Here is a 24,502-nt window from a genome sequence, read left to right on the forward strand (position 1 = left end):
TTGGAGTACTATAATAATAATAATAATAATAATAATAAATCAATAACAGAATAATTAAGCTACCTTTATATCCCATTTTCAACAGAGTAGGTTAGAACAGGTATCATTTAAACCACAGCTGCTCTGGTTACCTCTTGTTACCTCACATTGTTACCTTGTTACCTCTTCCAGAAAAGTTGATTGATGTAAGCAGTTACAAAACAGATTGTCGGATAGTGCCTGTGAAGCAATAGGCCTACCTGCCTATTTTATTAATATGGCTGTTTTTTATTCATTCATTTTCTTGCTTCCATAACCGTATTTACATATTGTCCAGATCAATAGCCACAGATAAGCAGGCCTACCAAATAATACAGCCTATTCAACCTGCTAAACTTGTCACGTCATTTGAATACCTAAGGCAGAGAAGCCTACTGTCAAATAACGAGTGTGCAGAGGTGAAGGATGCATTCCTATATATCCTAATAGTCTACTAAATTATATCAGGAGTTTCCGGTAATATTTGCCTATTTGTCCGCGTTATAGACCTTTATTGTACGGAAGAACAAAATGACTGCACCACAGATTAGGCATATTTGCCGTGAAACAAAAAAAGAGTTATAATTTAAAGCCTCATATATGCAACAAAGACTTAAACGTTATCTTGCGAGTAAGCCATACAAAATCCTTTTTGCATTATGGTGGTCACTTTCATTTTCTGGCAGTATTTCGACTCTGGTTAACACGCTAAAACTCTGCCTTAGTCAGATTAAGTGGAGCGCTGATCAGAATTTTAGCCACACCGATTGGTTGATCGCTTTGACTTGACGCTTGTAATCCAATTGAGTTCTTATAGCCGGTCACTAAAAATAGAGTTATTTACAATAAACCAGGTATCGCAAAGCCACTGCGATCGTACACGGTAAGTATTAGGTTATGGAGAAAATTACCTGAGATCAGAGCTGTGCGTTGTCTCTAGCTGAGTGCACCCGAACTCATGCATGGTGAGAAGTCACCTACCTGCTGGAATGGGAAGTGCTTACCTGGAGAAACGATGACTGAGAAAACTATTTATGAGCGTCCGGTTTCTTAGGATAAAACAGACTTTCTCCACATATCGAATGCAATAAGGTAAATATTTGTGCGTCCTTGAGTTAGCAGTGCTCTGTGTGTGCAGCCTGGCATCATATTGTATGTGTTCGCAAAATGCATTTTTTTCTGTTTCACTTTACTTTCAGAGAAAATGTGGGCTTTGTTTCTCGAAAGAACTAACCATTTACGCTGCTGTGTATTTAGGCTGAGCCTTGCTAAGATATATTAAAGTGCCCTATTTTATTTTTTACACAATTATGTATAATGGTTATGATATAAGGCGACTGTGCAGTTGTGGCTATATGATATGTCTGTATGACTAGGAAACTGCATGATTTATAATTGAATTGATATGGGTAATAAGGCTTGCGGGTTATTGTTTCGTGTCGTTCAATGAGCAAGGGACTACTATACTGTAATACAGTCATTTCGTCGCTTTATCGAAACGCTTTGATCTTCGCGCTAGAATCAACAGCAAAATTAATGTTGCAGTGTTAGAAATAACTTAAATTACCTGTCATAAGGAAGTTCCCCTGCAGAGTATTTTATATACATTCGTAGTGTCTTCGTTCTAGCATCATTCTTGAGTCAACAGTTTCTTAACGCGGTGTGTGTAATAAAATGTATTTAATGTGACACTGAACTTAGATGTGCTTTTTCCAACTGATCTGAGAGGCATAAACTGTCACAAATTCAATGCTTTCATACAGAGTACACTGTACTTCGGAGCAATGTATGGAGAAATATTTTAAATGTGTGTTCAAGAGAATTTGTTTATTTTTCTTTATTATAGTTGTATGAAACCAGGACTTGAGAATGCAATGCAATATAATGATAGGCTAAACATACAAAACCTCAATCAAAAAATGTATTAATATATGACAGTAAAACTGCATCGTAAGGGAAATTAGAGGCGTTTACTGTCTGCATGCTGTGAGAAATTGTGCAAGGCCTTTGGGTGATTAGGCCCTGGCTAAATGCCCAATTAACCTTGTGTCCCTTCTAGCCTTAATCTTTTGGACCTGATGAAAATTGCGGCTGCTTAAAACCAGAGGTATCAATCTACTCCTACAATTATCGAAAGTAAGAGTGGCATATCTTCTGGAACGGGATTAGGGGAGGACATTGCAGGGCATATTCCTACCGGGTGCTTGCGAGAAATCTCTTCAAGAGCACGTGATGACTGTGAATGTAAATGACTTGCACAGATTAGGGGTTTTCAAAATCAGGGTTAAACCCCAAAGGAGGAATGTCAATCACTGAGCATCATTAGGCTATTGATGCCACTGTACAAATGTCTCCAGTTAGGTTAACTAGTTAAATGCTTAATAATTGAATTTAGCATTAATTATTGTTGCACTGAAGGTATAACGTTACACACTTTCTGGTTTTCTTAAAACATCTATAAGGATGTATGCTGAAATGGAACACTTTGGCTGTTCTCAAAAGAAGACCTCCTCAGTCCTGTGCCCAGTTATAGTCGTAGATACGAATATTTAGATTGTTCTGCATTTTGGGTCGTTTCAATGAAGATGGAAATTCTCTTCATGATCCCCCCGCCCCCCCCCCCCCACCCCCACGGCGAGAACACACACCATACTGTGTGTGTGTGTGTGTGTGTGTGTGCGTGGGCATGTATTACTATTTTTGTGAGAACCAAATGTCCCCACAAGGATAGAAAGACAAGGAAAATTATGCAAGGTGGGTACATTTTGCTGGTCCCCACAAGTTCAAGAGGCTGTTTTAGGGTTAGGACTTAGGGTTAGGGTTAGGGTTACAATTAGGTTAAGGTTAGGGTTAAGGTTAGGCATTTAGTGGTTGGGGTTAGGGTTACGGAATGAATGTAAGTCAATGGGAAGTCCTCACAAGTATAGCAATATGAACATGTGTGTGTGTGTGCGTGCATGCGTACATGTGTGTGTGTGTGTGTTGGAACCAGTGCTAAGATATTTTTATCAAACTGGTTTTGGTTTTGTAGTAATCCAACCTGATAAATAATGGCATCACCTTTGGCTTCCATAGTATCCAGTGCTGAACCTGTCCCTGGAGTGCAGTAGCCCGTTTGAGTAAGGGTGTACCGTACATTGATCTGGATTGACATCTGTTCAACGATCTGATTTGAATCCAATTGATTCAACATGCAAAAATCAATACATATTGTTATGAATCATAGCAAAATATTAATTTAAATGTCCATAACCTTACGGCGGCCAACATCATTGTTTACGTTTCCGACCAAGCCTCGTCAATACTCATGTTTCTGCACTCTCAACCTCATTTTAGTTGTATGTGTATGTTGTAACAGAATTGTATTAGCTGGACCATATATGTTAATAATTTCTTACTATATTGGATCGTTCTTGATTGCATAACAAAATTTGTGATACTGCCAAATATCAAATTATTGCCTCAAGCATGAAAATCATATCTTATCATGGAGAAGCCTGATGTTTACACCCCTGCTTTTGAGTGAGTTCTCTAGGTTCTCACAAGTGCACAATATTTATTTGGGGATCCCAAATATGTGGACAAGATTTGTGTGGAACAAAAGTAAATAACATTACAAACACTCTAGGATCTTTGTCTACTACATGAATTACTATTAAACTATTAAACCATTATTACAAAGTATGGTAGTTTAATGTTTTGTTGTTTGTATAAAATAAGCTTTTTCTCACAAATCCTGTCTCGAGCATAAAAAACGCAGCATTTCACTACCAGTATTTTGACTCTTTGAAGGGGTGGAAAGATGGTATGAGGGTGGATTATAACACAGCTTTCCTATGTGTTACAATCCACTATAGTCTATTTTCAGAGCATCACCAAATAGGTACTGTTAGTTGTGGGCACAGCGTAAGATTGAGTGGACCTGACCTACATATTCACTCAAGAGGAACGATGGCTTAAACGCAACAGTATTTTATAACTGCACAATTTCTGCTTGTCTCTTAATCTTGAAAAAAAACAACCTTCTCTCGACATTTTCTATGGAATAAATTCATTAATTAATTTTATTCACCAGTGGTCGTTAGATCGTTTAACATTCTTTCTATTATTTGACCCCGGGTTCCTGTATCTCCTCCATTTCATGTCAGCCAGTGATTAAGCATTCCTCAGGCATACCACATTCCTCTCATGAACAGCTCATGTTGCCATTTAAGTGAAAGCTTACAGACGAGTTACAAGTGGCAAATGTGTAAAGGAAATATGGCGAGGTTAACTCTGTTATCCATTCGGATGACCAAAATGTATTAGCTGAGCCATTGCAAATGTATCAATGGAGACAGCTCCATCCTTCGAATCTGTGCTACTGGGTGTAATCAAATTGCTGTAATTGTGTTATATTCATAATTCTGTGCGTTCTCTCTGTCAGGATAGCATGTTCTTTACAGGACTCTTCAGGCCACTATAACTCAGTTTTGCTGCGACCACAGAATCTCCCAGTTTTCCTCTGGGTGATTAGCAACAGCTCTGAATAAATCAAGAGAAATTCATGAAACAACTCAATACATAACACATCTCTGTGATGCACAACTTGGTTTAAAGCCATTATGAACAGATATATTGTAAAATATTTGAGGGGCCTTCAATTGTATATGCAATGCAGTGCGTAAGTATTTGAAAAGTGATGCAACTTTTGTTGTTTTGGCTTTAAACTCTTGCACATTGTAATCGATTGAAACAATGAATATGAGGTTCAGTGAAGACTGTCATCTTTAATTTGAGGGTATTTACATCCATATTAGGCAATTCATGTAAGAATTACCGCCTTTTTATACATAGTACCCCATTTCACAGGAAGAAAATAATTGTACAATTGGCTGCTCAGCTCTTTCTGGGCCAGCTGTGTCATTGCATTATTGGTTTGTGCACAAGAAAGTTAACAAAAGGTCTATAGTTCATTCTGGGTGTGGCATTTACATTTGGAGACTGTTGCTGTTGTCTCTCAACATGAGAACTAAAGCGTCAATGCCTGTAAAGCAGGCCATCAGGAGGCTGGAAAATCTAAATAAATTGATCTGAGACATAGCTGAAACAGTTGGTGTGTCAACATCTCCTGTTTGCAACCTTGTAAAGAAGCAAGAAGGCATTGGTGCGCTCAGCAATAGCAAACAACCTGGTAGCCCACAGAAGCCGACGTCCACTGTAGTGAATGATAGGAAAATACTTTCAATTGTGAAGAAAATCCCCTTTTTAACCAGATCAAATACACTCTCCAGGAGGTAGGCATTGATGTTTCAAATACTAATATAAAGCGAAGACTACGCCAGCATAACCTGAGAGAGTTCAATACAATATGCAAACCACTGGTGAGCCTGAAGAACAAAATGACCCAGTTAGAGTTCGCTAAAATGTACATAAGAAACTATACCAAAGTCTGTACCAAAGTGATGGAAAGACAAAAGTGTGGAGAAAGAAAGGAACTGCTCATCCGAAGCATACCAGCTCACCTCTGAAACATGGTGGAGGTAGTGTTATGGCTTGGGCACATATGTCTGCCACTGGAACTTGTCTTGATTGATGATGTGACTGCTGACAGCAGCAGCAGAATGAATACTGAAGTGTACAGAAATATCTTATCTGCTCAGATCCACCCAAATGCCTCAAAACTCATTGGATGGTGCTTCACCTTGCAGAAGAACAATGAGCCCGAACACAGGTTACTGCTTAAGCAACCAAGGAGTTTTGCATGACCACTAGTGGAGTATTCTTGCCTATCCAATTCAATCACCTGTAGATAGGAAAGGCTGTAATTCATACACGAATCACCTAATATCGATGTAAATATGTTCAGTTTAAAGCTTACACTCTACACTTTAACCTCATATTCACTGTTTAATTTCAACTCCAATTCACTGCAGTACGAAAACCATACAATTTGTGCCACTGTCCAAATAATTACAGTCTGCACTTGGCAACAGAAATTACTGCATCAAAGACTGCTTTTTGAAAAGTTGTTCGAACATGTAATAAAACATATATTTTTTAAACGCCATATCTTCCGAAAACCAAGGCCATTCCTTTTTGTCCCCTGTAGGGGACACAAGTCCCTGGTCTCAATCTCAAGAACCACATATTCTACTATGATGAAACCTACCTACTACAAAGAACATTCAATAGAAATAAAACAATATTTTCAAAATATGTACAGTATTTGTCATGCGAGCCACTTATCGCAAAAAATAAAATAAAATACTTCAGCTTTTTCTCTAAGGATATTGAGATTTACATGCATAAAAATTGTGTATGTATGTGAGAGGTGAAATGACCTTCTAAATCAATGAATTGACAGGTTGAAATGCTCTCGATGCTATTAGAGTCACTTCTCATTGTCCTTACCACTTCACCATCACCTTGGTGTTGGGTGAAGTGCAGAGGTGAGGGACAGTCGCATTATAGCAAATCCGGCCCAGTTCCACAAAAGCCAATTACAATTCAACCTGAGAACGCAGCAGGGGTGCGTGAAAGCTTTGGGTGTGTTTGGGGGAGGAATCAAACAATTCAACACAATGAGTCTGAGGGAAGATCAACCAATTGCTGATGATCTGGAGACATAAGCCATACTTTGTATGGGCGTGGCACTATCTGTAGCTATCTGTATCTGTTCAGCCAACACAATTAACTGTTTTTGTGTACGGTGTATCCAGAAATCAGAAGGTAACTGACGAACTGTCCTAGGTGTGTGTTTGTCAGTCCTGCACTGTTATTTAAGGAATGTTTCTGTCAATGGGCCGCAAAATGAATTTCCTGTTTAAGGCTTACTGTTTTCGATTATCTTATTTTCAATATCCACACAATAATAGTGCATGGGAGGCTTCGGGGCTTGGAGTTCAAAAGAATAAAGTGTAAGACATGACGTCAGGCTTTATTTATTTGTTTACTTTATTTTTGTGCCCACATTGCTGGGATGTTGTGTGCCCTGTGCATCTTTTTCCCCTGTCTTTCATGTGTGATCTTACAGTGGGGTTCTCTGTCTTCTCTCCCAGCATGGACACCTTTGTGACACTGGCAGAGGTGTTGGAGGCAAGGGGGGCACCTCTGGAGGAGGACGAAGTGTGGTCCCTCCTCCAAGTCGCCGTGGAGATGTTACTGAACTCTTCCTGTAAAGGTACATCTTGTTTCAGATGATTTCTATGTTCAGTGCAAGTCATTACTGTAGATGGCATATCACAATATGGATGAATCAAACAATAATAACAGAAAAGAGACATTTCTTTTTATATTGATTTTAAGAAACACACCCTGGGGGTGATGAATGCCACATCATTTCAAGAGATTCCTCTAGTCTGTGAACTTCACGTGCTGGAAAATATCATATCATAACATTGTGAGACAAATGAACACCCTTATCTTCCTATGGAATTAGGGTAAAAATTGATTTGTGTTTTGTTGATACGTTTCCATCTATACTTTTTTTAATACTGTGGCATATAACATAACATAACATAACGCAAGACGAGAACAGGCCATTCAGCCCAACACTGCTCGTCTACTCCTACCACTAAACTGTACTTAATGCTTAGTTTACCTAATAGCTAGATAGTATCTACCACTGTATCAATATGCTGCTGTTCACTAAGAATACTGCAGTGTAATACTTGATATTCCTCTGTGATGTTCTTCTCCAATTGTGTGCATATAATACAAACCAAACACACACTGACCTGCCCAATAACACATATGAACTCCCAATTTGTGTTTTAAATACCTAAATTGGAATGTTAAAGGTCCTCTTTTCAAGTTTGTTGCATGCTCCTTATTCAGAGAATTGTTTTGTGTTCAACAGGCACCCTGTTGTAGTGGTGATGTAATGTGCCAACCTTAGTAAATACGGTGTTTATGACTTATGAGCTAAAGGCCTAGCAGGATTACTATATGTTACAAACGGTAAGAATTGCTTTTCCTGCTTAAATTTGTTCAAGGGCAGAATGTATGTGCAGTACAAGATGCCATATGTGGACAGTAAGTTACAATCCATCCTAGGACACTTACCAGAGTGGAAGTGAAACCCTTTGAGTGTTCAAGACAAAGCTTGATTAAGTGCTGACCACACTCTAGCCTCCTTGTGTTTTTTATGTTTTATTTTGCGTTTTTATTTACTATTACATGCACAAACACACACACACACACACACACACACACACACACGCATACACACACTCACACATACACACACTCACACTCACACACACACGCACACACACACACACACACGCACACACACTCACAGACACAGGGGGGACTTGCTTATGGCTTTAGAGTATGGACTGGGCCACAGTCTGCCGTGTATTCTTTTTTTTTCCATCCATCCATCCATTATCTATACCAGCTTATTCCTGGTCAGGGTCGCAGGGGTGCTGGAGATTATCCCAGGGTGTATTGGGCGAGAGGCAGAAATTCACCCTGTACAGGTTGTCAATCTATCGCAGGGCACACACACCATTTGTATTCATTTTTTTTGCATGTATGTTTTTATTTCGCTTAACAGATGCCCTTATCTAGGGTGATTTCTTTTAATTATCATGCAAATTAGCCATTGTAAGCAAACACATATCTTCTAGAAAATTTCAATTTAGACACTGTTTGTAAGTGTTCGACAGCAATTCCCCTCAGTTCAAACCAGCAGACCGCTGATTTAAAAGTCACGTTCCCTGGAAGCTTATCAGTAGAAACCCAGATTGGTTCTCTGGCACTGGCTTCAAAATGCGGCTGTGTCTGAGAAAGGCATGCAAAATCCAATTGCAAATGGTAGTATTGGATACAGAAACAGCACAGGTACTTTCCTGATATATCTATAAAGGCTCATACGTTTGAGATACATGTTTTTTAAGATTTCGCGACAGATTATGTGAAATCTACTGGCTTGACAGTAGACCACAGGGCCGGTTTGCCTGAGGCTTTCCTAGGTGTCATGTGGTATTGGAGATTATCTCTCCTTTTCCAGGAAACAGCATGTGTCATATCATCAGTCCCGGGTCCCTCCTGCTGTCTGCCAGTGGCCTCCTCGCTTTTAAGAACTGCGGCCGAACGGAGGACGTCAGCTCTTTCAGTGCCCCTGAGATGCTACAGGGGCGGGCGTTCACCGGCAGGCTTGTCACAGAGAAGGTGAGTAGCACTGGAAACATGCCAGCTATGGTTGTGATATAAATATTATGGTTATAACTTGCACTCTCTATGTGTATTCATGAGGATGTGTATCCTGTGTTCGCACCAATGGGGAATACGTATACAGAACCCTATGGCAAAAATGTCCGTCATTGCACTTCCATACATTAGCTTTGATGGTTATGTCTACGTATGTGTGCAATGATGGATGTCCATGCATAAAATTCTAAAAGAGAAACATGTAAAGTGCATATTGTGATGGAAATGCGGCCATTGGACTAAATATGTTTACTATGGTGGATATGGGATTGCAGTCAATATTAATTTTCTGCATAGATGTACAGAGTACTCATGTTTTGGTTCACAAGCAGCCATTCAGTTTGGGATTTACTATAGCACCATAGCTCAGGAGGTAAGACCGATTGTCTGACAGTCGGAGGGTTGCCGGTTCAAACCCCACCCTGGGTGTGTCGAAGTGGCCTTGAGCAAGACACCTAACCCCTAACTGCTCTGGCGAATGAGAGGCATCAATTGTAAAGAGCTTTGGATAAAAGCGCTATATAAATGCAGACCCTTTAGCTAACTAAGAAGTCTACTCTACAGCATGTCATGTCTTCTTAATAACATTGCACAGTATTTTTCAATAATAATGACAAAGGGCAAATATAGTAGTCAAACAGCACACAGACACACACAACGTTTGCACCCGTAGACAAGCATGTGGGCATGCACACACGCGCACGCACACACACACACACACACACAACACACCCCCGACAGATTGTGGTGATAATTTTAAACCTCAAAATGTGGCAACCTGTGGCATCAAAGACAGATGCCAATTCCTTGATCCGACAAATCAATACAACTCAGCGGCATGTTTCAGAAGTGCCTCTTTGGAGGACAGTATGCATCTTCCGTCTGATTGCCCTCACTGTAATGAATGCATAATTAAGATTTGCTTTCAACACAGCATCACATTGCACCTGATTGCACCTGATTCAGATTAGTATTCTTTTTAGTCCCAAACTTGACAGCACTGCCAACCTGCAGGTATAAGACTGAAATATTGCCCCTGATCCTCAGATTTGCTAAACTGATTAATTTATTTTCTTTGTGTGGGTGTGTGGGGGGGGTCAAATTAAATTAAATCTAAAAAATGTATTTTACTGATATTAATTTCAACAGTAATACCAATGAAGAACTTATGGAATAAATAATGTTTCTGTTTGTTTCTTCTACAGGGACATAATGCTGTCCGCCTATTACTTGAATAAATAATAAACATGAATATATGAATATTTTAATTTTAAATGCTCTGCTCTATTACATTTCCAGCTTTAGTTTGACCGTATACTGTGGGTAATGGTTTATTTTGGCCAACATTTTTATTAGATTGTACAATTACAGTTCTTACATATTACTGGACATCAGCGTCTTTATGTTCCTAATGCACCCACACCCAACTGGCAAGCCAGTAATCCAGATGATTCCCAAATTCTGTAGCGGGACTACAGTACACTAATACACTAGCGTGGAATAGAAATATTCAGCAAGTGATACATTTTATTCCTGCTTAGGTACCAACTTGAATCACTGTGTGGGAGGAGTTACAGATCATTGCGCCATCTAGTGGAATTGCAGTGTAAATAATGTGCATTGCATAATCATGCTGTAAATTTTGTCTGAAATCTAAAGAGTTGTTTTAAATTATTCACTGTGAATTATAGGAAGGAAGTGCAGTGTAGTTTCTGCTTATGATTCATCATAGGTTAAATGTATTTGGAATCCATCTGTACCGTAATGAGTGTCAATGTTCGAAAAGATAAAACTCTGTTCCCGAGAGTATCCGTCTATTGTGTTTGAAGGGCTTGTGCTCTCTACTTCATTGGCTTTTCCCACTTGAATTTGCCAGCCAAGCGTTTGAAAGACTATCACCATGACAACAGAGACATTTAACATACAGGCTGCCACCATCTCATAAGAATGTGTGTATGCAAAGATTATTTGGCATATAGGAGAAATTGTCCTTGGGAAAATTAAAAAAACGGAGTTGAATTGTATTTCTCCATTTAAGATGTTTTTAGAAATGACAAATTATCAGTGTTATGGCTGGTCTACTTCATAACAATGAAATATTGTTTGTACAGTGTATATAAAATAAATCAAACAGAGACATTTCTTATATATTGATTTTATTGAGTTAGCTGTGGAGTGAAAAGAAGCAGCCCATGCTCACCCAAATTGTCAGAATGGGTAGTGATGAGCTACCATTACAGATAAAGTTGGGCATCTCAATTTGAGAGGAAATTAAAAATGAAAAAAGACACATATTTCCTCATCAATATTACATATAAGTCTTACAGCTTGAGTTTCACTAATGGCATTTCAATTTTTCTTTCTAACTGAAGTCTGTATTGTTGTCATTGTGAGACTGCTTTTTCTCCCTCTCCTTCCCCCCCTCTCAGATTATGGTATATTCCTTGGGAATGACTCTTTACTGGTCAGTGGATTATCAGCTTCCTGAGAACCAGGTGGGTTTGCATTCTTATATCCGTGACTGCAGATTGAAGACATTCACTGCATTTCAGCTGTGTGTCATGTGACAGCCTGCACATTTGTGCCTTTCAGCCTGTGCACCTGAGTGACCATCTGAACTGCCTCTTACTGAGCATGTGCGAAGACGTGGCCCACAGACGTGCCAGTCTTCTCTCTGTACTGGAGACGTGTGAAGTTCATCACAAAACAGCACTCCTGCCGCCTCCCTACAAAGTCATCAAACAGCTGGTGGAGGAGTTCTTCCGGGACTCTGTAAGATATTTCACAGAACGAACGCTACTGCTCAGAAGTGGAATTAGCGGGGGTCTCGTGGGTGTGGCACATCCATATGAGCAGCGATGGGGGGCCCCCAGGCTACTCAAACATACAGAGTAACTTAGGCCTAATTCATGAAAAGCATTGTGTAATGAATGAGATTGTGTATTGTTTGCATTTAAAAAAAAAAAAAAAAGAACAAATAAGGAATATTTTTTAATAAGAGTTTATGTATAAATGTTTTGTATCTTTAATATTGACGCCTTCTGGTTTTCTTCTGCGGGATGCTTAGAACAACACAAAGATTGTTTGGTTCTGTGGCCACCAAAAACATTCATGGTCAGTCGTCTTTGTGCCTGATAGCCTGGTAGTGTTACCTGCCTACAACAAGCCAGGAATGAATCTAGCCAGGACAGGTATAAATCTGCTATGCAAAAGTGCAGAGAAAAGGAAGAAAACCTTCCCATAATTAAATATTTTAACATGTGCTTCTTTAATTTTATTATTTATTATTTACCAAATATGCTTAGGCATTATTTCTGAGTTCCAGTGCATACACTGACACACTGTTTAAATTTTTCTTCTAAGCAACGAGTCATTCCAGCCTAATACTGATACAAAAAAATAATATTCCCATTGTTTTGTCACATGCTTTCATTATGACAATGATGGTTGTTAAATGTGCCTTTTATTTATGTCCTTTCAGTCTGGCTTTTTTTATGGAGCACATTTCATATAGATTTGTAACACAATGTTCTGAACACTCACATAAAAACATATAAAAATAAGGTACAAAAAGGACACAGAAGTACAATGAAATGAAAGAAGTAAGGAACATAAGAATCCAGTAATCAAGAATCCAGTTCCTCCCTGATGAGGAACCTTCATCATGCCTTGCATCCATATGTATGACAGGTTAGCTCTGCTCCTGCTACTGATACAACTACTACAAGTTGTGCTGCCACTGGTACTACTATTGCTACTACAGTTGCTTTGACTTTTATTACTACAACTGGTTAGGGAATTGGACTTGTAACTCAGAGATTGCAGGTTTGATTCCCAGGTGAGGCACTGCCAGTTGTTCTCTTGAGCAAGGTACTTGGTCGGAATTGAATACTGTAATTGATTGTTCTCTTGAGCAAGGTACTTGGTCGTAATTGCTTTCGTAAATATCCAGCTGTATAAATGGATTATGTATTAAAATTTTAACTTATTAATCGTTCTAGATGAGGGCATCCGTTAAATGTCTGGATGTATAACCATTGTTATTACGTCTTGTACAACTACTATCGCAAGTACTATTACTACTACTACTACTAGTAATAGTATTAATAATAATAATAATAATAATCATCATCATCATCATCATTTTTATTTGTCAGGAACTCACTGTGGTATTCAACAACGTTGTTGCAGGTGGACCATGTGTCAGAGAGCAAAGCCCATCTGACTGATCGGAGCCAGATGATCAGAGAAAGATTGCACGGTGAGGACATTCTCAGAGATCTTCATATTTTAATTATACATCCATGTAGCACTGTGCTTAAGCTATAGCTAAATCCCAATACAGAGATACCTGTTCTTTAACAAAAGATGTATTATTGCTGTATTGACCAAGAATGTATCTAGATTAATTTAGTCACAACAAGGACACGTGTTCTTATTTCACATAAGTAGTCAGCAGTAACTATTAATGAGCATAATGAGCAATGAGTAAATTAGATAAATCCCAGTAAGTATGTGCATGTTCATACAGATCTCACTTCTAAGCAAAGTAAAAGTAAAGGAAGCTAAATCTCAAAAAGGCTGTTGTTTCCTTGAGGAAGAGTGTGCCAGTTATGATCTGTCCGTCATGTCCAGCTATGGCTATTCATTTCCCCTGAAGGCCATATCTGCAGATCTGCAGACCAAAGGCCAGATTCCGCCTGTCTCCTCCCCTGGGACAGGGAGGATGTGTGTTCTGTGATATTTAATAAGAACGTAGTACGTCTCAGTTACACTTCAGTAGATATGACCTTGGTGGTTTGAAAGAAAACATATGCCAAAGGGCTCTACAGTGCTTCCATTTTAGGAGCATTTTCTCTTGAAAACTGATGTCTGTTAAATGGGGAGCACTAATCGGGATGCATTACTGTGCTCCTCGTTTTTTCAAATGGGGAGCACATGAGCTCCTTGTAAAAAATGTTAGCCTAGAGCCCTGTGCTATGGACAACACATTGTCTGTAGGTAATGGTAAAGTGTTCACTGTTAACTGGGCTCTGAATACATTTGATAAGGCATGATTGGATATGTTGCATCAAAGTAGATACACAAATAATACCATTTGTTGATTTTTTTTATTTCTTCACTGCTAATGAAGACTGGCCCATTTCATTTCCAGGAGGCTCACATCAGCCATCAGCTTGGGCACACAAAATCAAGAGCTCGCCATCCCACGTGTACCAGTCTGTCTCCAGCAGGTAAATGTGCAGCAGTTTACCTGTGCAGAATCTGTAAGAACGGGCAATCCAGGCACTGCCCGCACATTAGTTTGCATACAAAAAATAAATGCCAAGATAAGTGTTAAGGTGGCATATTCCATATCTGCATTCCTGGTGCAACAGCTAAAACATTACAACATCAAAAGGACTAAGGCAACATACAACAAACTGCAATAAACTAGCACAGTCCATGGGGCGGCATATACAAATGCCCCTGTTGGACTGCGAGTTGGATTCCCTGTCAGGGCACTTTCTGTACTGTATCCAAGCTCTGTGTTTGGATCAACCTACAGTACCATGGTTGTGATTGACAAGCAGTCATTTTATTACTGTCTTGTATGCCACCTTTACTGCATATAATGTGGTATCTTACTATATTTGATCACATAACAATTCATTATTACAAAGAGATTGAGCTACTTGACATAAAATGGATTACTGCAAAATAATCAGATATCAAAACTCATTATCATGACTACAGTACAATAAGTTACAAAATAATTTACTAAATGCAGTTACAAAAATGTCCACCTTGGAACTTATGTGGTATTTGCTTACCCAGAATTCCCCAGGAGAGACATCACCGTGGCAGCGACTGCAGCTGGCACAGCCCAAGCCCGTTCACCTCTGGCCACTGTGACCCCCGATCATCTCGCCTCTCTGATTCCACTGTCAGCCTCACCCAAAAAAGATCAAAGGTAATCGCTCACAATGCCCCGGAATCTTCCAAGTAAATGTACCCTAGAACAATACAGGCCTGAGTTGAAACAAACATTTTTCCAAAGCTTTGACTTTGACAAAAACTGTGTGTGTTATTTTTTTTCACAAGCACGGTTTGGCAAGATAATTATAGCAATTACTGAACTCGCCAAAATTGCTTTTAATTGTGAGTCAAAATTGAACCCAGTGTATAAACATCCATTATTTACGTTCAGAATGTATTTATGCATCAATATTTTGAAATATATAGTATTTACCTGTTTCATTTTGTTGCATTCGCCTGAATATACACTATAAGATGTGTCAGATGGTAATTAACAAAAATGTAAAGTGCTGTATTTCACAGAAGACTTTTATAGAAAGATGATCAGATTAGGACTGAATGTAAGAGACTAAATGGAACAAGGATTATGGTGTCCATGTAAAATGGGAAGGTCATATGAAGCCTGCATGGTCATTGCCCCTTTATGTTAACACAATCAGGGACCTGAGTTCATCAGAAGCCTGGAGCCCCAGATTGTCTTGGAGCTGCCAGGATCCATTGTGGTAAGTACAGGATGAAACCCCCGCATCCATCTGCTGTGTTCGTTATAGCAGCAAATTTAATGTAAACAATTCATTTTTGTTTCAAGAAAAATTCTGAGAGTAATAGTCTTTCACCTCTTCATCTTTCTACTTCTCTTTCCCTCTTTTATTATCATCACAATGTCTCGTCTTCCCTTTTCCATTTCTCTCTCTCTCTCTCTCTCTCTCTCTCTCAGTGTAAGAAAGGAAAGTCATATTCAACTCAAAGAGAGCTCAGTGTGGTCATGCCAAACGGTCAGCGCATCCTGGTCAAGTGTGATGTTAAGTCCAAGAGTGGGGATGTCTTTGACATGGTCGTGGCTCATGCAAACCTGGTCGAGCACTTCTACTTTGGCCTTGCTTTCATCGACGGTGAATGTTTTTCCTCCACTGACAGCATTTTGCTGCCTATTTTGTCTAACACTGAGTAACATTGGGACCATTCTTTGAAATGCAAGCATTTCTTGACCATGCTTTTGTTTAGCGTTAATTGTATGTCTCATAAAGAGAAAATAAAACATTTTTCAATGCCACTAAGGATTTCATTTGGTTGACACCTTGTAAGTACCACTCTTGATAAATCCAGAAATGGAACATAAGGTCTAATGGGGGCTATAAAAATTGTCCTGCATTTTATCTATTATTGCTTTCACCATGATGCTTTTTTATATTGTTTTATTGATTCATCATTGTTACTTTTATTAATTTCATCATCATGACTTTGTTTTCTTGCTAGATGATGAATTTTTCTTTCTGGACCATGACACAAAAATCTCAAAAGTGGCCCCTGATTGTTGGAAAAAACAGCCTTCTACGAATTTCCTTCTTTTCCTCCGAGTTAAGTTTTTCGTGGATGACATCGATTTAATTTTGTACGTGTCACAAGTTTTTCATTGTCACTCATCTTTATTGTACCATGTGTGTATATGCAGACTAATACCAAACTTCCCATGCTGCTAAAATGGTTCTGATTATTACGGATGTATTTGTTATTTCTTTTTTGGCAATAGTATTTGGCTGTGGTTAGAGGCATAATGATGGTTTGGTTGGCTGCTTTTGGAAGGCACAGGCTCACCCGTCACCAGTACTATCTTCAGCTGCGGAAGGACATCCTGGAGGACAGGGTGCGCTGCGATGAAGAGACAAGCTTGTTCCTTGCTGCTCTGGCCCTACAAGCTGAATATGGGGACTACATCCCACAAGTATGCATAGCTATTATTATGATAACAAATATTCTATATCCATAGCAACAAAGATGGTAGAATCTCTGCAGATTGAAGAGCTGAGTTCAAATATTCTGAAATGGTCTGAATGATGAAGTGATGACTAATTCCATGGTCGCCTACATTCAGTAAGGCTGTACATTGATCCAGTTATATAACTTAGATTTGTTTCTGGATGGAGCAAAAAACAGAATCAAATCTTTGACCAGTGAACCATTTGCCTCCCCCTGTTGTAGAGTTTCGTCACTGCAAGAACTTTAAAGCTATTTAACATTCTATTTAATTTTATAGTGTCTAGTCTTCCTGGCAAAGATATTAAAGATAGTGTAAAGATATTAACCAAGGAATGTGGTAAATATGCATTGTAAAATTTTAAAAATAGGTTGAAAATAATGTGTTTCCATGTTATGGCCTGTAAGTAAAAGGTTCAGTAAATTAACAGCATATAACTTTGTTGCATGGAAAGTAAAGTGCGTGTATGATTTTTCACAAAGGTGTATGGGAAGAATTACTTTCAACCAGAGCAGTATGTGTCTCGGAGGTTGTTGGAGAAGATGGCCTTGCCCTGTTTAAAAGAGGAGTTACCCAGACTCCATGCCCAGTGTTTCCAGATGCTGCCACAGGAAGCTGAGCTGGAATTCCTGAAGGTAACAGTTGTCTACAGTCCTTATCTATAAACTCTTTCAAGATGGAGGACATCTCAGGTGTGCCCACTTCAGCCTGATGGGTGGGGTTGTGACATAATGGCTAGGGAACCAGGTTTGCAACTCCTAGGTCATAGGTTCAATTATTTTAGCAATGCAAGGCATCTAACATGAATTGCTGTAGTAAATATCCAGATGTATAAGTGGATTGTATGCAAAGAAAGTAAGCTGTGTCAGTATAGTCTCAATACGAGCATCTGCTAAATGTCTGAAATCCAATGTCATGAAAGATGTGTTGTGTTCTAGTATGAGAAGGCAGCCTGCGCCATGCTAATCAACAGTGCCCTCCTTAAGAAGCTATATCATATATGTCATTAAACAGCACTTTTTATGGGCAGTAGGGTATAGCAGAAAGTGTGCAGCATGCTATGCTCAGGGCTTGGGTGGGGGGGGCTCTAAAAGAACTTCCTGACCATCCACCCCCCGCCAATAGGTTACCCAGCAGCTACCAGAGTACGGAGTTATGTTTCACCGTGTTGCCCGGGAGAAAAAAGCTGCTATGGGGGAGCTGATCCTCGGAATATGTGCCAAAGGAATCATTGTGTACGAGGTCAAAAACAACTCCCGGATCAGCAGTCTCAGACTGCAGTGGAGTGAGACGGACAGCATTTCCTCTACAGTGAGCGCTCTTCCCAGCGTTATGGCCTGAATTCAACCACCCTTTGTCCTTTCACTTACTTTACATACCTGTACTTATCAACAAAGTCTAGCACTTGGTTGTTTTGTTTTAGTTTTTTGGTATTTTGATGAGATTTGTGATCTGTAATTTTAGTGCTAATCTCAAATTGTGTTTGTGAGGAAAAAACTATTGCTTGCATTTATTTGTAAGTCAAATGAGTAATCACTGAGTACCTCAGGATGTATGTATCTGTCTTTATATTCTGTCTTTATATTTATCTTAGTCACTTTCTATATGATTATTGATTAAATCTGAGCAGTGCTTTAATTGAATTAATGTGTACATATAGTGAATGCTAGTAACTGCTTACCCCCTCATTCTTTTTCCAAAGCGCCGTAAATTCAGTGTCCAGAACAGTGTCAGTCGGCGAAGACACACCTTTCTAATGGAGAGCTCAAAAATCTCCAAATATCTCCTCAATCTCTGCTGCGCCCAGCACAAGTTTTACAATGAAATGAACTCACGACAGCTCAGCCACAGCTTAGCCTCAGGTAAGAAACAGTTCAAAACTAATGCTACTGCTATCCCGACTGATAGCCTACTATTCCAGCTGCCGCTACTATTAATATTACTGTTACTACCGCTGCTACTACTGCTAGTATCACAAATAATACTCTTACTGCTACTCCTGCAATGATTAATACTACAAATGCTGAAACTTTTCTGTCCCAGAGGAGAGCATTGTGCTATACGCAACCATGTGCAAGCCCCCGCGTGGCCAGGAGAAGGCGCTGTCGTACTCAGAGGTCATGCTCAATGGCGGCGGCCCACACCTTTTGGGCACCCCGCCCAGTGACTCCATGAGCAAGCACTGTGATGACCTGGCGGCCAGGATGGAGGCACGCATCAAACAGCAGAGAGAGGAGAGAGAGCAGAGAGAGGCGAGAGAGACTCGTTTGCAGCAGGAAGACAAGGACAAGCGTCCGGTCTGGAGGTACACACCCCATACAACTTACTTGTAGTTTTCACCCCCCATATTTCTTTTATTTTGTCGTAATTGGGAATAGTCAGCTGTTTTTCCTGACCAATCACAGGGCAGCAAATTGCAGTGAACTCATTAAACAGTGTAATAGTTCTAATTGCATCTACTGTATATTTAAATCAAAATTAAGTGAAAATATTGATTGAATCCATATTTTGAAAAACATTTTTTTTTTGAAGTACTGACCTCAGTAAGTAGTACATCTGAGTGCAGTCCTCATATTCAGGCTGTTCAGTGAGACCTGTGTCAAGATTTGTGTGTCCTTTGCAACACTGTTGTTTTTTTTTCCAAGAGCTCCAGATCCAAGCCCCCGTAAAGAATCCACCTCATCATTACAGAAGCGAGATTCGGAGGTTCACTCTGTGGCTTCAACCTTCAGAGGTACGGATAGATTAACTTCGCTGAGCAAAATCGACCCCTAAACACGGCACAATCAGGGAAAGGATCAGTGTCGAAATCCTGGATTTCGATTCTCCGCAGACAGCACCTTAATCTTAATGGAAAGGTATTGACGTCCACTGTGAATGACATCACATCAGAGCACGAGGCGCTTAGTTACTTTTACAGATGGATGATTTAAGCTTAAAGGTGATCAGATACAATAAACGCAGGGTGTTCTAGTCCCATTGGTGTTCATTTTATATCTAGGTTGCAAACATAATACATTATGACTAAAGGAAGTGTTTTGTGCACATCTTGGTGTGGTGTTCCAAATTTAAATGTGAGGTCAGATTTTGCTCGTCAGCAGACAGCATGGATGTTTTAGCTGAAATATTCAGTTGTCTGCAAACGATCTGTGAACAGTACAAACATAATAGAACACATAGAAGCAGTGAGTGGTGTGTAACTCACCTTAGCATGTTAGTATGTGTGCTATCCTGATGGCTGTGGAAAATTATGGATTGTGTATTTTGTTATAAAATGTAAGCCTGGTTCAATGAATCCAGTCACTTTTGAATTGTGTATTTCACACAGTAGATACCCCAACAAGGTTTGCCATGCCCGAGAGAGAAATCGTCTGTGTTTCCCTGAAGAAGGATCCTAAACTGGGACTTGGTAGGTGTCTCTAAAAGTAAAGTTCCTTCAATTTAGTTTGAAAGAGCTTCTGACATTTACGACACAAATTAAATACATAACTATTTATTGCATTTAAACATTGCCTCTAATTTATGCTACTGAACATAACATCTTTTAACACAGTAATATAATTGATAGTGAATACTGATATGATTGTGATATTTGGTCAATTCATCTTTTAACAAAGCAATACATTGGATATACTCTTAGAAACTACAACACAAACTGTTCAACACAAGAACCACAGAGGTATTAACCTTTTGTTGTACCTACGTGTAGTTATTTAGGGAGAGTGTGACTCATTTCTGATTCATGCTACTGGTTTGCATTAATGATAATAACATGGAGGATCTACATATTCCATAATGAAGCTTGAAAATGCATAATTGCTTGGGCTACTTCTGGTTCTATGCCATTTGTTGAGTCCAAAACCATCAGGTTTGCATCTCTGAGGTTTTGCTATATAAGTATGGGGCATGCACCCAAAAAGACATAACTTGGCAAATGGCATTTGTAGCATCCCAAAATATATATTACATATACTACTCACTACTGTAACATTCAGTTAATGTATGCAACCATTAATTGAGCTTAGGGATGTGTAACTGTCTGATCTAGAGCTGTCCTTCATAAAGAAGCGCTAAATGCTGGAAGTCATCTTTTGTGTTTAGGCATTATAATCATCGGAGAAGAAAACACGGAGAACTTGGATCTGGGGATATTTATCGCATCCATCGTCCCTGATGGGCCGGCCGACAAAGATGGTCGTATAAAACCAGGTACCGAGCTGTAAATCAACAATGTGACTCTGAAGACACATAGATAAAAGCGCATGTTATATACGGTAGGTGTTAAATATGGAGAGTGTTTTTGGCTTATTAAAATGTCGAACAGATGGCTCACAGCAGGTGGGGACTGAGGAAATGCACAGATTTCTGTAAAACATGTATTATATGGTGACTTGTAGCTGCCCAAGACATGCTACAATAAGTGAAATATGGGTGACTCAAACTGTAATGTGCTGTAATGTAAAGAGACAGGTCTGATGAACTGAGCTGCTGATTTACCTGATTATGCCAAGAGACTCTGCCACTTTATTGCCAACAGAACTTACTTGAATTAATGAATTACTGATAAAATGAATTGAGATGAATTGTGCGTATCAAATGTACAGTCAAATTGTGAAAAATTGCCTCCCTCCATTACCAGGAGCCCAGCCGCGAAGCAGCCTGTCTCTGCCTGACTCTGGTCTTTGTGTGTGTCTCTGCAGGTGGTCGGCTGATTTCTCTCAACAAGACCAGTCTGGAGGGCGTGACCTTCAGCTCTGCGGCTGAGATCATACAGAGCTGCCCCGATGACGTGGAGCTCATCGTCTCCCAGCCCAGACGTGCGTTCATCGATTAAGTGACTCCTTTTGATAATTCATTAAAATACAATGTTATCGCCACCCTTGCATATGCATATTGCACTTAAAAATAATTGACGACGAGTCAATAAAGCCTTAATCGTTCTGCCTTTTGCTTATGGCTGCAAACTTAAAGGCCACCTTTAAAGCACACAAATCGATTCAGCGCTGTACATGCACAGAAACGGTTCTATACTGTATCTTGCAGATGTTTATTATGACTTGATGGGTTCATTGATACTGTGTAAGAAGTACATGTAGGTTTATTTCCTGACGCTTGCTTTTACAAAAAGGCATAAAAAAATAACTTGACAGTATTGTTTTGAAGTATCCATTAATTAATTAACAACCATATCCATCAGGAGACATTTTCATGGTGTTCTGCTTGCCTCTTGTCTGCTGCTTGTAGTGTATTAAATGAAAAGGAAAAAAGACCCCTCAGAACCTCAAGATTCATAAATAAAAGCATGTAACGTCTCAGTTTTATTCATGTACTGTATGTCTTTCAAAAGGTACTCCTGCACATAACCACGCAGGAGCCGTACTTGAACGAAACTACGACTCCCAGACTACGCTGACGGCTGAGTTCCGTCCCAGCGAGGATGACCCTGACGAGGTCCTGACCGTGGTGATGACCCCCAGATCTAGCAGCCGTCTGCCTGTACCCGTGGTTCGAGTAATGGATGCACAGGTGTGGTCCCCGTACCTCGTTTTCACCATGTCCCAAAACCGAATTTTTTAAAAGTTTGTTTTTTTGTTTTTCCCAGTGAAGGCACATTCTGTGAGAAGCGCACCAGTGTGGCAGGTTTTGTGAGTGTCTCCATGCTAATCCATCCCACAGGAGTGCTACTCCAGGTCGTCATCTTTTTCCAGCCTGAAAGATGATGAAGTGATCTCACTGGAGCTGAGGAAGATTGATGGTACTTTAGGACTGAGCATAACTGTGAGTAAATTAAGGGTTTTATTAATTACCGGCATACTGTATATATGTGGCAATACTGGCCATGTCTAGTACAGCATTGCTGTACATGCAGTAACTTATTTGTTATCTATTAATATAGTATGTTCATAACATATGAATTAATCATCTATTGTGTGTCTGAATATTAACTGAAATGATTCAAGCTACTGTAAGCATCTCACCTGGACAACAAAATTTTTTCACCAAAGATAACCAGACCAAAATGCAAGGGAGTTTAATATGTCTGGGTGTCCTGGCCTGGGAATTTAGCGCAGTGACGGGTACAGTAATTGACCTTTCAGCTTAGAAGGTGTGAGTTGAGCTGTGCATGCTGGGAGATACAGTAGCAGGCAACACATTTAAAACCCTTGTGGCCTTCAGTCACGACACCTATAAATTTCACACATATCCCTCTTTCACCATTTGCATCACCACATGCCTAAATACAAATCTATATGTGATTGCTTTGTAGTTTCCAAACTCCTCTGTCCTACCTCTGTTTAACTTGAAAACAGATGTAAGACTCTATTGTACTTCAATTAAAACATTAACAGTTGTTTGCCTGAATAGCATTTACATCACTGCAATGGCACATTACTAGATTTCCCTATCTTCTTTTGTCTTTAGGGGGGCATCGACACCAATGTGCGCGACGGTGGGGTCTACATTAAAAGTCTTGTGCCAGGAGGAGCTGCTGAACAAAATGGCCGCATCCAGATAGGTTTGTGTACACCTTGCATGGACTATACTATCTAGAGCAATGGCTGATGGGACAAGGCAGGTATATAGGGCAATGGACCTGTGCAGATGTGGCTAGGTCTAGCCAGGACTTTCTCACAATGCAAATGTAATCCTGCACTGAAGCTATGAGTAGTTTATGTTAGTCTTGCATATTTATATACTGCATTGTAGTTATTGTATACGGTGTAAACTTTATTCTGGTTTCTTATGGTTTTTGTTCTATTCAACAACCTGCAACTCTTATTCTGTGTATCTAAGTACTAAAATGCAGTACACCTCAGATATACAGATCTTGCCACTAGGTGTAAAGGTTAATTGAGTTATTTGCTGATTTGATGAATGCCAAAAAGGGCAATGCCAATATAAAATATGTGATGAAAATGTAATATCGACATCCTTGAAGGAGAACTCAGTTCCCACTCTTATACAGTGTGCACTTCAAACAGAAGTTCCTCTGTGTGTCTGCTCCAATGTAAATCATGCTTGTCCATTATTGGCTCTCGATACAAAGGAACAGCAGACATATGTAATAGTCGGCCTTCCATAGCAGTGCCTTATGGGAAAATGCGTCGTGACTCTGCGCTAAAACCACTGCTCTTTGTCGAGCTGTTGGGCTCCTCGCCGGCTGAGTGGCGGTGTGGGCGGGCGGACGCGGCGATGGGGGTGTGAGAGGTGTTAATTGGCCGCGCTGCCTCCGCACGGTGGACTCTGAGAGGGTGATGACGCTAGCGTCCGGCTCGCACCGACAGGTGACAGACTGCTGGCGGTGGACAGAGCCAGGATGAAGGGAGTCACCCACCGGCAGGCTGTGGAGACGCTGATGAGGACGGGAGAGGTATGCATTAACCCCGCGGCGAACAGTGCTCTTTAATGACGTCATTACATCATTACATCTAGCCTGTTTTGCTCATTCTGTTCAAGTGTTGAAGCAATGTCACTCGGCGAATGTGATGGGGAGTCAGTCTGTCAGGCTTC

At 39.9% G+C, this 24,502-nt stretch overlaps 1 protein-coding gene across 9 annotated transcripts in view; it reads left to right on the forward strand.

Moving 5' to 3' along the window:
- The first annotated feature begins 842 nt into the window (after window positions 1-842).
- frmpd2 (FERM and PDZ domain containing 2) overlaps window positions 843-24,502 on the forward strand; it is a 34,833-nt gene continuing 11,173 nt past the window's right edge. For 6 of the 9 annotated variants that reach the window (XM_064320830.1, XM_064320829.1, XM_064320832.1 and 3 more), the window contains exons 1-24: window positions 843-1,110; window positions 7,059-7,180; window positions 9,017-9,177; window positions 11,646-11,711; window positions 11,809-11,988; window positions 13,408-13,477; window positions 14,351-14,450; window positions 15,034-15,169; window positions 15,675-15,737; window positions 15,953-16,127; window positions 16,492-16,627; window positions 16,819-16,957; window positions 17,473-17,625; window positions 18,116-18,301; window positions 18,693-18,852; window positions 19,034-19,295; window positions 19,636-19,724; window positions 20,319-20,399; window positions 21,092-21,199; window positions 21,691-21,807; window positions 22,338-22,516; window positions 22,667-22,768; window positions 23,414-23,507; window positions 24,277-24,362. In XM_064320830.1, coding sequence (XP_064176900.1) covers window positions 7,060-7,180; window positions 9,017-9,177; window positions 11,646-11,711; window positions 11,809-11,988; window positions 13,408-13,477; window positions 14,351-14,450; window positions 15,034-15,169; window positions 15,675-15,737; window positions 15,953-16,127; window positions 16,492-16,627; window positions 16,819-16,957; window positions 17,473-17,625; window positions 18,116-18,301; window positions 18,693-18,852; window positions 19,034-19,295; window positions 19,636-19,724; window positions 20,319-20,399; window positions 21,092-21,199; window positions 21,691-21,807; window positions 22,338-22,516; window positions 22,667-22,768; window positions 23,414-23,507; window positions 24,277-24,362 — 2,964 coding nt within the window. In that variant the 5' untranslated portion in view covers window positions 843-1,110; window position 7,059. The remainder of the gene's footprint in view (window positions 1,111-7,058; window positions 7,181-9,016; window positions 9,178-11,645; window positions 11,712-11,808; window positions 11,989-13,407; window positions 13,478-14,350; window positions 14,451-15,033; window positions 15,170-15,674; window positions 15,738-15,952; window positions 16,128-16,491; window positions 16,628-16,818; window positions 16,958-17,472; window positions 17,626-18,115; window positions 18,302-18,692; window positions 18,853-19,033; window positions 19,296-19,635; window positions 19,725-20,318; window positions 20,400-21,091; window positions 21,200-21,690; window positions 21,808-22,337; window positions 22,517-22,666; window positions 22,769-23,413; window positions 23,508-24,276; window positions 24,363-24,502) is intronic. The other 3 variants (XM_064320835.1, XM_064320836.1, XM_064320838.1) reach the window with 3 other exon arrangements.

The sequence above is a fragment of the Anguilla rostrata genome, chromosome 2 (assembly GCF_018555375.3).
Source record: "Anguilla rostrata isolate EN2019 chromosome 2, ASM1855537v3, whole genome shotgun sequence".
NCBI lineage: Eukaryota > Metazoa > Chordata > Actinopteri > Anguilliformes > Anguillidae > Anguilla > Anguilla rostrata.